This window comes from Ctenocephalides felis, unplaced genomic scaffold, assembly GCF_003426905.1.
Source record: "Ctenocephalides felis isolate EL2017-DRISC unplaced genomic scaffold, ASM342690v1 CF-g0.4_SCAFFOLD_01369, whole genome shotgun sequence".
NCBI lineage: Eukaryota > Metazoa > Arthropoda > Insecta > Siphonaptera > Pulicidae > Ctenocephalides > Ctenocephalides felis.
In genome coordinates, this window is record NW_020537523.1 from 1,827 (window position 1) to 13,161 (window position 11,335).

At 35.8% G+C, this 11,335-nt stretch overlaps 5 protein-coding genes across 5 annotated transcripts; 3 read left to right on the forward strand and 2 right to left on the reverse strand.

The window, feature by feature from the left end:
• The first annotated feature begins 1,649 nt into the window (after positions 1-1,649).
• Positions 1,650-2,409, forward strand: LOC113369469 (histone H1-like). The gene has a single exon (XM_026610200.1). It carries the CDS (start codon positions 1,686-1,688, stop codon positions 2,379-2,381), a length of 696 nt encoding a protein of 231 aa, XP_026465985.1. The 5' UTR covers positions 1,650-1,685; the 3' UTR covers positions 2,382-2,409.
• Positions 2,410-3,362: 953 nt separating this feature from the next.
• LOC113369471 (histone H3) lies at positions 3,363-3,843 on the reverse strand. Its single transcript, XM_026610202.1, has one exon. The coding sequence runs from the start codon at positions 3,796-3,798 to the stop codon at positions 3,388-3,390; it is 411 nt and encodes a 136-aa protein (XP_026465987.1). The 5' UTR covers positions 3,799-3,843; the 3' UTR covers positions 3,363-3,387.
• Positions 3,844-3,995: 152 nt separating this feature from the next.
• LOC113369472 (histone H4) lies at positions 3,996-4,457 on the forward strand. Its single transcript, XM_026610203.1, has one exon. It carries the CDS (start codon positions 4,076-4,078, stop codon positions 4,385-4,387), a length of 312 nt encoding a protein of 103 aa, XP_026465988.1. The 5' UTR covers positions 3,996-4,075; the 3' UTR covers positions 4,388-4,457.
• A 752-nt stretch (positions 4,458-5,209) lies between these two features.
• On the reverse strand, positions 5,210-5,706 carry LOC113369470 (histone H2B-like). The gene has a single exon (XM_026610201.1). It carries the CDS (start codon positions 5,657-5,659, stop codon positions 5,288-5,290), a length of 372 nt encoding a protein of 123 aa, XP_026465986.1. The 5' UTR covers positions 5,660-5,706; the 3' UTR covers positions 5,210-5,287.
• Positions 5,707-10,244: 4,538 nt separating this feature from the next.
• Positions 10,245-10,743, forward strand: LOC113369468 (histone H2A). Its single transcript, XM_026610199.1, has one exon. The coding sequence runs from the start codon at positions 10,327-10,329 to the stop codon at positions 10,699-10,701; it is 375 nt and encodes a 124-aa protein (XP_026465984.1). The 5' UTR covers positions 10,245-10,326; the 3' UTR covers positions 10,702-10,743.
• Positions 10,744-11,335: the final 592 nt, after the last annotated feature.

An 11,335-nucleotide genomic window follows, 5' to 3' on the forward strand; every position in this document is an offset into this window, starting at 1 on the left:
ATTTAATTCGTTAATTTTTAAAATCATTTCCCAAAGATAAAATGATTAATTAATATATTATCATATTCATTTTCATTTGCTGAATTTAAAGTTTGGGCTAATTTTAAAATTTTTTCAAGAGATGATTTTATTGCCGGTTTTGCAAAAACCTCTTGAATGAATTTAAACGATGTAAACATACCTGATAAATTAAAATTATTGGCCTGCGGTTGTGTACCTGTTTCTTGATCCAGAGCGGCTTGTTGTTGAGGGTGCGGCGATGGAACTTGATTCTGAGGTAAGGGTAGGGTATTTGTCATTCGCTCAGGTAGCGCTGGAAACTCTCTCTGTTGTAGCACTGAATTGAACTTTCTAGTTAACGGTAGAGGAGCAGGTGCCGGGATATAGACATTTTGTCTGGCCTTGATTTTTAGTTGTTCTCTTCTAGCTTTAATTTCCAGTAGTTTCGGGCATGACTTGAAATTTGCAGGGTGGTTACCTAGACAGTTGATGCACTGAGCTGGTTCCGCTTTGGTTTTGGGGCAGCTGAACGCCTCGTGGGGTTTTGTACATTTCACACATCTATTCTGAAGGTTGCAATAAGAAGAAGTGTGGCCAAAATTTTGGCAGTTGTAGCACTGTATAATGTTTCCATTCGATCTATATTTGTCCCATTTGACTGCGTACCCTGCTAGGTGTTTTTTGTTTCTAATACGAGCCATATCCTGTTCATGATGAAAGAAAAGCACGAAAACTGGTAGTTTTATTTTTTCACCTAACACGTTGGTTTTAGTCATTTGAATAACTTTTTCAATTCTGCAGAATTCTATGATCAGTTCTTGATAAATTTCATCACTTGTCACGTAAGGTGGAATTCCTGCAGCAACAATTTTTATAAGCTCAGATCCCTTCTGTGGAAAAGTGTAAAATTTCTTGTTGTCTTGTTTCAATCTTTCGTACACATTTTTGTAATCCACTTCGCTGTATGTGGTGATTCTGTAGTGCAGTTTTCCTTTGTATTGCACATGCAATTTGTTCTTACACTGTTTTGCCAGAAGTTTAACATAATCATTTTTCCCTAAATCATCTAAAACTACAATTGCAGGCATTGTTTTTTGGGTAAATTGATCTTCTTTTTGGGGTTTTTTATTTGAGGTTTCCGGTTCGGTTGGGTTAGGTTTTTTGCGTTTTGTAGTCACAAATTCATCTTCCATTTCGTTTTTATTATTTTCTTCATCTTGTTCAGCACAAGCTAATGGCGCAAATTTGTTTATATGCACAAATCGCCCCGCTGGCAGTACCTCGTTCAGTTGCTGTGCGACACTAATGTTAGAGTCCTGATCCGCCGCCATAATGGCAACGTTATAGTCTAACGTCGACCATAAATTGTATAGAACTAATAATTATTATAAATAGTTTTTAATACTTCACCACGTAACATATTCACAAAAATTTCACTTTAAATACGAATCACTTCACATTTAAATTCACAGGGATTATAGATTTTCTGGGCGATGCGAACACTACGGCTGCTCGGACTCGAATGAATAATTTTTTACAAATAATTTACATTTTTGTAAAATTTTCAAATATTATTGTTTTCTCCTCGGTCCTACACTTTTCGAATATAGTTTTTGGCCACGCCCCTAACATATTTAACCAATCACGTGTTAGATTTACATTTTAACCTACGATTTTTTACTATAATGTCAGATAACGCTTTATCTACGTCGCCGGCGGCAACCGCTGCGCCAGCGACAGCATCGCCGAAAAAGGGCAAGACTGCGGCTGTTAAAAAACCGCGAGTGAAGCCGTCCCATCCTCCTACATCTGAAATGGTAAACAACGCTATTAAAAGTCTGAAAGAACGCGGCGGATCGTCGCTGCAGGCGATTAAGAAATATATGTCGGCCAATTATAAAATCGACGCCGAGAAAATGTCAACGTTCATTAAAAAGTATTTAAAGTCAGCTGTTCAAGCGGGCACACTGATTCAAACAAAAGGCAAAGGTGCTTCGGGTTCGTTCAAACTTGCCGCGAACGCTAAACAGAGCGGCGGCGAAAGCGGTGTTTCGGCTGGAAAAGCCAGGACCGCTAAGACGCCAGCGGCAAAAGCAAAATCGAAGACAGCAAAGTCGAAGGGCGCCGCCAAACCTGCTTCGTCCCCTAAAAAGAAGTCTGCATCCGCAGCGGGCACATTAAAAAAGTCGTCGGCGAAACCTAAGACGACAGTCGATAAGAAGAAGACCATTCAGGGTAAGTCGACGAAAGCCTCATCGGCCAAGGCAACGAGCAAAACGAAGAAAACCGTCAAGACCGCAGCCGCAAAGAAACCTAAATCGCCAAAGAAGACATCAAAAGTAGCCAAACCTTTGAAAAAAGCGTCACCGAAAAAGAAGTGAAAACATTTCATTATCTTTTTACACAACAGCAAACGAAAATGTTTGCACAAAGTCCTTTTCAGGACTAACAATAAATTTTTATCAAAGAACATTATTATTTTACTTATATATATCTTATCATCTTATATTATAGCCTTTTCGTGGACTTCGGAAAAATTTTAATAAAATATTTGTAACAGGAGCGCAGCAACGCTCGCTGTGTTCCTCGCCGTGTTGTGTCATTGACGAAATTTAAAAGTCAAAGTCTTTTCAATTTTCAATTTCGTCTTTGGTAGGGAGTTGTTCAATATCAATCGCTGAATTTTATTTATTTATTTATTATTTTTTTTAAATAATTTTATATGAATAAATTATCTTAATCAAATGAAATATAATCAATAATTTATTAATAAAAGTTTTATATATCACTTTAAATAAATCAACTATACATAGAACGGCAACTCTCATAATAATTAAATTCATAATTTTTTCTAATTTTTTTTTATATAAATAATAAGTAAATGGAAATTAATTAATGAAATAAAATATAATCATTAATAATTTATGAAGTTTCAATCTTTTTTTCATATCGTATTCGAAAAAGAAAATTTATATAACTTTAAATAACTATATATGAAATTAAAAAATATACAATCAAAAAAAAAAATATTTATATATAAATATATATAATATAATATATATAATATAAATTTCTATCATCAGAACGGCAACTCGCCCATATTAATTAAATTTAGAATTTTTTAAAGAAGCTTTCAGAAATTCATGACGAATTTTACAAATTCAACTATAATATTTTTTAAACTTAACACAACAACACACTATTCAACAAGTCAAATCATGTGTGTTGTCAATAATTTCAATTAAAAAAAAAATCAATAAAAATTTCTAACGTATCGATGGAATAATTCTGCAAAATAAAATAATTTGAAAAATAATAAAAGTTCTTTTAATTGATCATTTTGGTGGTCCTGAAAAGGACCGATTTGTTTTATAGGACGACAGGCGTCTAAGCGCGTTCTCCTCGAATACGCCGAGCTAGTTGAATATCCTTGGGCATGATGGTTACGCGCTTGGCGTGGATCGCGCACAAGTTTGTATCTTCGAACAGGCCAACCAAATAGGCCTCGCTAGCTTCCTGCAATGCCATGACGGCGGAGCTCTGAAAACGCAGATCGGTCTTGAAGTCCTGAGCGATCTCGCGCACTAGACGTTGGAACGGCAACTTTCGTATGAGAAGCTCGGTGCTCTTCTGGTAACGACGGATCTCACGCAGAGCTACGGTGCCAGGCCGATAACGATGCGGCTTCTTCACACCGCCGGTCGCCGGCGCGCTCTTGCGAGCCGCTTTCGTTGCAAGCTGCTTACGGGGCGCCTTGCCACCGGTGGACTTGCGAGCTGTCTGCTTCGTACGGGCCATTATAACTCCTAGATTTCGTTTCGAGAACCTTCTCGTTTGACGATCGTTTTGATACTGACGCGTCCGGCTCGAATATTATGATCAAAATACATTACGAATGTCCGATGCTGTGCTCGGCTGTCATTGGTCGGCGCCGAATGCTCGCATAGCTATGATGGGCGTGGCCTAGCGAGCTCAAACTTTTCAATAATTTCGCTCGTCGGAATTCAGTCGTTATTCAGACTTCGAGCTGTTAACATCAATTTGTAAATTTATCCCGACTGCGATATATTGAAAAATGACCGGCCGTGGCAAAGGTGGTAAGGGACTCGGAAAGGGTGGCGCTAAGCGACACAGGAAAGTTCTTCGCGATAATATCCAAGGTATTACAAAGCCGGCTATACGTCGTCTTGCTCGCCGTGGCGGCGTCAAGCGTATCTCGGGTCTAATCTACGAAGAGACCCGCGGTGTTCTGAAAGTGTTTCTCGAGAACGTTATCCGCGATGCAGTCACATACACCGAGCACGCCAAGAGGAAGACCGTAACCGCTATGGATGTCGTATATGCGCTCAAACGTCAGGGTCGTACACTGTACGGTTTCGGCGGTTAAATTGATCAACGGACGCAGTCATTTCTTATAAATACAAAACAAAAAAGAGCCCTTTTAAGGGCTGTCAAATATAATTAAAAGAACAAGTAATATATTTTACAATTTACGTACAGGCTTTATTTGATTTTATATGAAATTTGTTTATTTTCTTGCAGAATAACTTGCTTTGGTAATATTATTGATAATATTATCAAATTGGAAAGCCCTTCGAATATGTTTTAAAGAAAGTATTAATTAATATATATTTTACTATTTTTTCGTATTGACTTTTTATATGCAATTGATTTCTTTTCTTACATGGGGGGGCTTCAATTAATAGAAAATAGAAGCCCTTTTAGTATTAGTATACTTTACAGTTAAGGGCTTCGAAAAGGGCTCTGAATTGAAGGAGCTCAATTAAATGAATGAATTTATTAAATTTTGCATATTATTTAAATTTATATAATATGTAATAATATATTTTATATATTTAAATAATAAAATTTTTAAAATATTTACGACAATAATTTTATTTTTACGAAAATATTTAAATTGCGATTTTTTTTAATATAAATTTATTTTATAATAAATTAAAATAAACTTAAACTTATTAACTAAATTTGAAAAACTAAAGTTTTAAATTGAATTGAATATTCAATCATTAATTTTTATCATATTGAAAATATATAGAAATTGAACATTATTTATAATATAAATTAATAATAACGATCTCTAATAGAAATCTGATCAAAATTTATTGAAAATCCTAATAAAATATCATTAGTGTCAGGTTATTTTATTTTATCTATAAAACCAATGTAAAAATTATAAAGTTCTTTTGTAAAATATTTGTGGGCCCTGAGAAGGGCCTTTGTTATTGTCGACAGAACATATAAGTGGCATCACAAAATCTTCATCATTTTATTTCGAGCTGGTGTACTTGGTTACGGCCTTAGTACCTTCGCTGACGGCGTGTTTGGCCAACTCGCCTGGTAGCAATAGCCGGACTGCTGTCTGAATTTCCCGACTAGTGATTGTAGAGCGTTTGTTGTAGTGAGCCAAACGCGATGCCTCGGCCGCTATACGCTCGAAGATATCATTCACAAAGCTGTTCATGATGCTCATCGCCTTGCTCGAAATGCCCGTGTCAGGATGGACTTGTTTCAAGACTTTGTAAATATAAATGGCATAGCTCTCCTTGCGCTTACGTTTCTTCTTCTTGTCGCCCTTTGAAATATTTTTCTGGGCTTTGCCTGCTTTCTTAGCCGCTTTACCGCTGGTTTTCGGTGGCATGTCTGATGTTTACTAGTACACTGACTGATACGAAATGAGTCGTGCCATGATTCTTCTCTCCCTCTTCCTCTTGACCCTCGTGCTTCAGTTTCGTGTAAGGTAAACATATCGTGCTGTGAGTTATTATTTATTGGTGGTATTCCTTGACAATATGTATTACGTTTGTAATACGTGGTATTACTGTCGTCTATTATTCATTTAATTAATATATTCCTGGTTCATAAAACCATTTCTAATATTTTCGGTTTGTTCATATTTCTCAAACTTCTGAAGTTTAGAAGTTTGGGAGTAATCTTTTGTCTGTCCAGTAGTTTTTCCTTGTGAATTTGCCTAGGTCTGTAATATTTTGGTTTTTATGATTATTTATTGCCATATAAAACTTCTTCGTGATGGTAGCAATAAACTCTTTGATGTAAGGTATTTTTGCTTCTTCATGAAGTGCTTTATTAGTAATAAATTTATTATTTTGTTGTCTGTTTTTGCCTGTTATCAGTCTAAGGCATTTATTCTGGGTCCTTTGTAGTTTTTGGTAGTTGTATTTACAAGTGTTTGTCCATGCCGGCCCTGCATATGTCAATATAGGTCTTATCATTAGTAGATAGAGTAGCCTTTTGTTTTGCTTGTTTAGGTAGCTGCTGTTGTTGAGAAGACAGTGCAGTCTATTTATCGCTGCAGACGCTTGATTATTTCTGTATTTTGTGTGTTCTTTGAACGATAATTTTTTGTCAAAGATAACACCTAAATATTTGATTGTATTAGCCCATGGGATTTTGTCCGCTCCAATTTGTAGGGTTTTCTGTTTGTCAATGGTTTGTTTTTGTTTGTTAGTGAAAAGTATGGCTTCTGTTTTTTGCGTATTCAGTTTTAGTTTCCATGTGTCTAGGTAGTGGTCGATTTGTAATAAGTGTTCTTGTAGTTTCTTTGTTAGAATTTCGATTTTAGCACTTGCAGAAAAAATTGCTGTGTCGTCTGCGTATTGCAGGATTTGGGTGTTTTTGTGGGTAGGTATATCATGCATGTATATGTTAAAAAGTAGTGGTGCAAGAATAGATCCTTGTGGTAAGCCTGCTGCAATTGCTTTTTCGTCTGACAATTCGTTTTTGACACACACTCTAAAGGTTCTGTTCTTAAGATAGGACCTTATGATGTTGATTAGATATCTTGGTAGCTCTATTTTTTGCAGCTTGTATAGTAGTCCATTATGCCATACAGTGTCGAAAGCTTTCTGTATATCTAAGCTTACTAAGCCTGTATGTTTCTTCATGTTCATAGCGTGGATGGTTTTTTCTGTAAGTATATTTATGGGATGTTGGGTTGCGTGTCCTGACCTAAATCCATATTGGTGTTTTGGAAGAACGTTTTTCTTCTTTATGTGATATAATATTTGTTTTTGTATTATTTTCTCTGCCAGTTTTCCCATAGTCGGTAGTAAGCTAATAGGTCTGTAATTTTGTGGAAATGTGTCGCTTTTACCTGGTTTTGGAAAAGGAAGTGTTTTGGCTGCTTTCCATTCTACTGGGTAGTGTTCAAGAGATAGCATGGCGTTTATGATTTTTGTGAAATTTATTATGGCTTTACGTGGTAGATTCTTCAGTACAATATTTTGTATGTTATCGAGTCCAGGAGCTTTGTAGTTTTTTAATTTTTTGATGTTTTGTTTGACATCTAACGGGGTCACTCTGCAGATAGGTGTATTCAGTTGTTTATTGTGTTGTACGGTTTTGTTCACTTTGTGGTCGTGTTGTATGTTCCCAAGATCAAGGTTTTGCCGGTGAGTTTCTTCCAGTACTTCGGCTATAGCATCTGCTTTGTCTTTGTTTGAGTAGACTACCCCATTGTGTCTTGAATGTAGTGGTGGGATATCATTGCGTTTCCGAGTTCGGTTTTTTGTCAATTTCCATAAGTTGGTGCTGTCTTTATTAATGTTGTCTAGTTTCAGTTTCCATATATCGTTTTTATGTTTTCTTATGTGTCTTTGGATTTCACTCACAAACTTGTTTAGTAATGCTTTTAATTCAGGTACACGTTGTTTTTGCCATTTTCGTCGTATGCTGTTTTTGACTTGAATAAGTTTTATAATGTGTTCGGGTAGTTGTTCGTAGCTTTGCTTATTTATTTTTGGTATGTTTTTCTTTATAGAGTGTTGTATTAATTCAGTAAGCTTTCTAACTTCTTGATCTATTTCACATCTTGTCAGGATGGTTTGCGTTAAGTCTAGCTGGTTGCTTACGTCATCTTTAAATTGCGTCCAGTCTGCTTTTTTGTAGTTGTATTTTACTATATATGATCTCTCCGTATATCTTTCTGGTGTTTCGTAAATTTTTGTATAGACAGGGTTGTGGTCGGAATCCGTTTCGGATATTGTTCTGGCGAGCTGCCTTGTATGGATATTTTTCGTTATGAAAAAATCTATTGTGCTTGGTGATTTTTTATCGTCGCTTGGGTAATATGTTGGTTCTTCTGGATATATAATTTTATATGTTTGTAGGTTTCTGAAGATCATGTCATGTATGCTTCTCCCATCTCTATTTGTTCTTTTACAGTTCCAAAGTTGATGGTGTGCATTCATGTCTCCCCCTATGATTACTTGTCGATTAAGGTTCATGACTGTTTCTAAGTCATTCGTATCCAGTGTATTTTGTGGTCGTTTGTAAATTGCAGCTACTATTATTTTTGTATTTTTAACTGTAATACTTGCTGTTGTCGCTTCTATGGTGTTTAGCTGAGGTGTTAGAGTTGAATTTTGGACTATATCCTCGTGTATTAATATTGCTGTACCACCACCACTTGCTCCATCTCGGTCATTGCGGTAGATTTTGTATTGTGGAATGTGAAAATTAATGTTTGGGTTTAGTCGAGTTTCGGTCAATAACACAATTTGTATGTTGTGTTTTCTCATTATATAGGTTAGTTCACTTGTTTTGTTTCTTATTCCATTGCTGTTCCATGTCATGATATTTATGCTGTTATTTTTTCGGGCCATTTATTTAAAAGTAGCGTTGAAGAATTCCATACCTATTATTATAAAGTCAGTAATATTTTTGGCGTTCATGATCTTTGGCAAAAACTTTTGGATGTTGCTTATTATTTTACTTAGGTCGAATTTAGATAGCAAATCTTGAATTTGTTTCATTGTATTAAAAATGTCGCTATTTGTGGATGATGAGTTTTCTTGTCGTTCTTCATTATTTGGTTATTAGTCGCCGTCTCTTTGAGTAGTTCGCTGTAAGATTTGGTTTGTTTCGGCGGAGGAGGTGCGTCAACCGCTTTATTTTGATTAAGAGGTTTGTTTCGTATTTTATTTCTAAGTTCAATTAAGAAGGGGCAGTTTCTGTAGTTTGCGGGGTGCAAATTCCCGCAGTTTACACATTGTGGTTTTTCTTCTTTTGACTTGCTGCATTTTCCTGGTTCGTGGTCTTCTTTACATTTAACACATCTGTATTTTAGGTTGCAGTATCTGGCTGCGTGTCCAAAGTTTTGGCAATTGTAGCATTGCAATAATCTTTCTGAAGCATGTAGTTTCTCCCATTTTACTATATATCCCAAGATGTGGCGCACTTCCGTCACTTTGCCAATATCTTGCTGTGGGGTTAGGACTACAATATAGATCGGTAACTTATATGAAATGTTTCCTTCTACTTTCTTGGACATTTGTATTATTTTGCTCACGTTAATTTCCTTGTTTTGTAGATCTTCTTTAATGTCTTCTATATCTATGTTTGGGTCTATCCCCCTTAGTACAATTTTCTTATTTGTTTCCTTCTTATCTCCGTGTGTGAAAAAATTGTATTTATTATCTCGTAGGTATTTAAGCAGATATTCATTATCTGTGGTTGTGTAGGTATTTACTCTCAGGTGATTTTTACTTATATATTGAATTGACAAATCCTTTTTTATATTAGATTTAATTGTTTTTAACACATGGTGAGGTATTTCGCTCTTGATAATCACAGTTGGCATTTTCCTGTCTAATTCTTTAGGATCATTTTTAGATGTACTTGCCTTTGGGGAAAGCGCAGTTTTCTTCCTTATTTTTTCTTCGGAAGTATTTTCCCGAGCTCGTTTCTTATTTATCTCATTTGCGGTTTCCATCAACTCATCGGGTTCTGTATCCGTGTCTGTGCTTGATAGTGGTTCAAATCTGTTTGAAAGTTTCACTCCGGTTATATCGTCGATGCTGTCGTTAGAGTTTAGTATTTGCCGAAGTTCTTCAACAGAGTACTTCCTCTTATGGAATTGGTACTTTTTAGTGCGCCCCATTTTGTGGTAACGTACTAAAATCCAGTGCTTGAGAATTTCAGATCATCATCGCAAAATCACACTTATTCACTTCACTTATCACTTTTTATTTCACTTCACTTCACTTATCTCACTTCACTTATTCACTTATCATCATCCATCAATCAATCGATACGAAAATCAAATGACCCAATCAATGAAAACCAAATCAATCTGCAATCGTGAGTGCCGGCAATCGTGCAATGAGTCGTGCCGACGCTCCGTTTTCGTACTGCTTCAACGTTTTGACTGAAGCCGTAACAACGTACGTAGGCAAGGGAGGGGCGTGTCTACAAAAAAATGGGCGTGTGCTTGCAACGCTCAGAAATCTATACGGGCCCGTTCGAGAACTTTGATATCATTCTCAGTTTGAACACGAACCTGTAAACATGTCTGGTCGAGGCAAAGGCGGTAAAGTCAAGGGAAAGGCTAAGTCACGGTCTAACCGTGCCGGTCTTCAGTTTCCAGTCGGTCGTATTCATCGTTTGCTACGCAAAGGCAACTATGCCGAGCGTGTCGGCGCTGGTGCACCCGTCTACCTCGCTGCAGTCATGGAATATCTGGCCGCCGAAGTTCTCGAGTTAGCCGGCAATGCGGCTCGCGACAACAAGAAGACCAGAATAATTCCGCGTCATTTGCAACTGGCCATCCGCAATGACGAGGAACTCAACAAACTGTTATCGGGTGTTACGATTGCTCAGGGCGGTGTATTGCCGAACATACAAGCTGTGCTTTTGCCAAAGAAGACAGAAAAGAAAGCTTAAATTTCTTTTATTGTCGCAAATTGACATAAAACCGTCCTTCTCAGGACGAACAACTTTATTCAAAAATGAACATATATTATTTTACTATTTATTTATTATTTTACTATTTTATTTATAATACTATTTAATTTACTATTCAATACTCATTTTAATTTATTTTAATTTTTTTATCATAACATTCGGTATATAATTTAATTGATTTTAGATATTTTTTTTTAAATAAATATAAATAACAACATTTGTTTGAATGAATCAAAGAATATTTAAGGTTATAAATGTACGAAATAATAACTTTATTATTAGTACGTTTATAAATCATTTAAAATGAATATAAAAAAAATCTATATAAGTATATTAATTTTTGTAGTGATTTCAACATCAAATAAATAATTCTTGTTTTATTATCGAATATTAGCACATTTATTTTATTATGTTATCAATTATTATTGAATTTCACTAATATCGATTATAGAATTTGTATATTTTAAAAAAAAATTTTAGGTTGTGTTTAATGATTTGATTTTTATAACATTCGCAATTCAGGCTAAAATCTCGCATGTTTTCTGACCCTCGAGCAAACGGTTATTCACGGTCGTCGTGTTTAGGAACTGCCGCTGTATAGTGGCCTAAATGT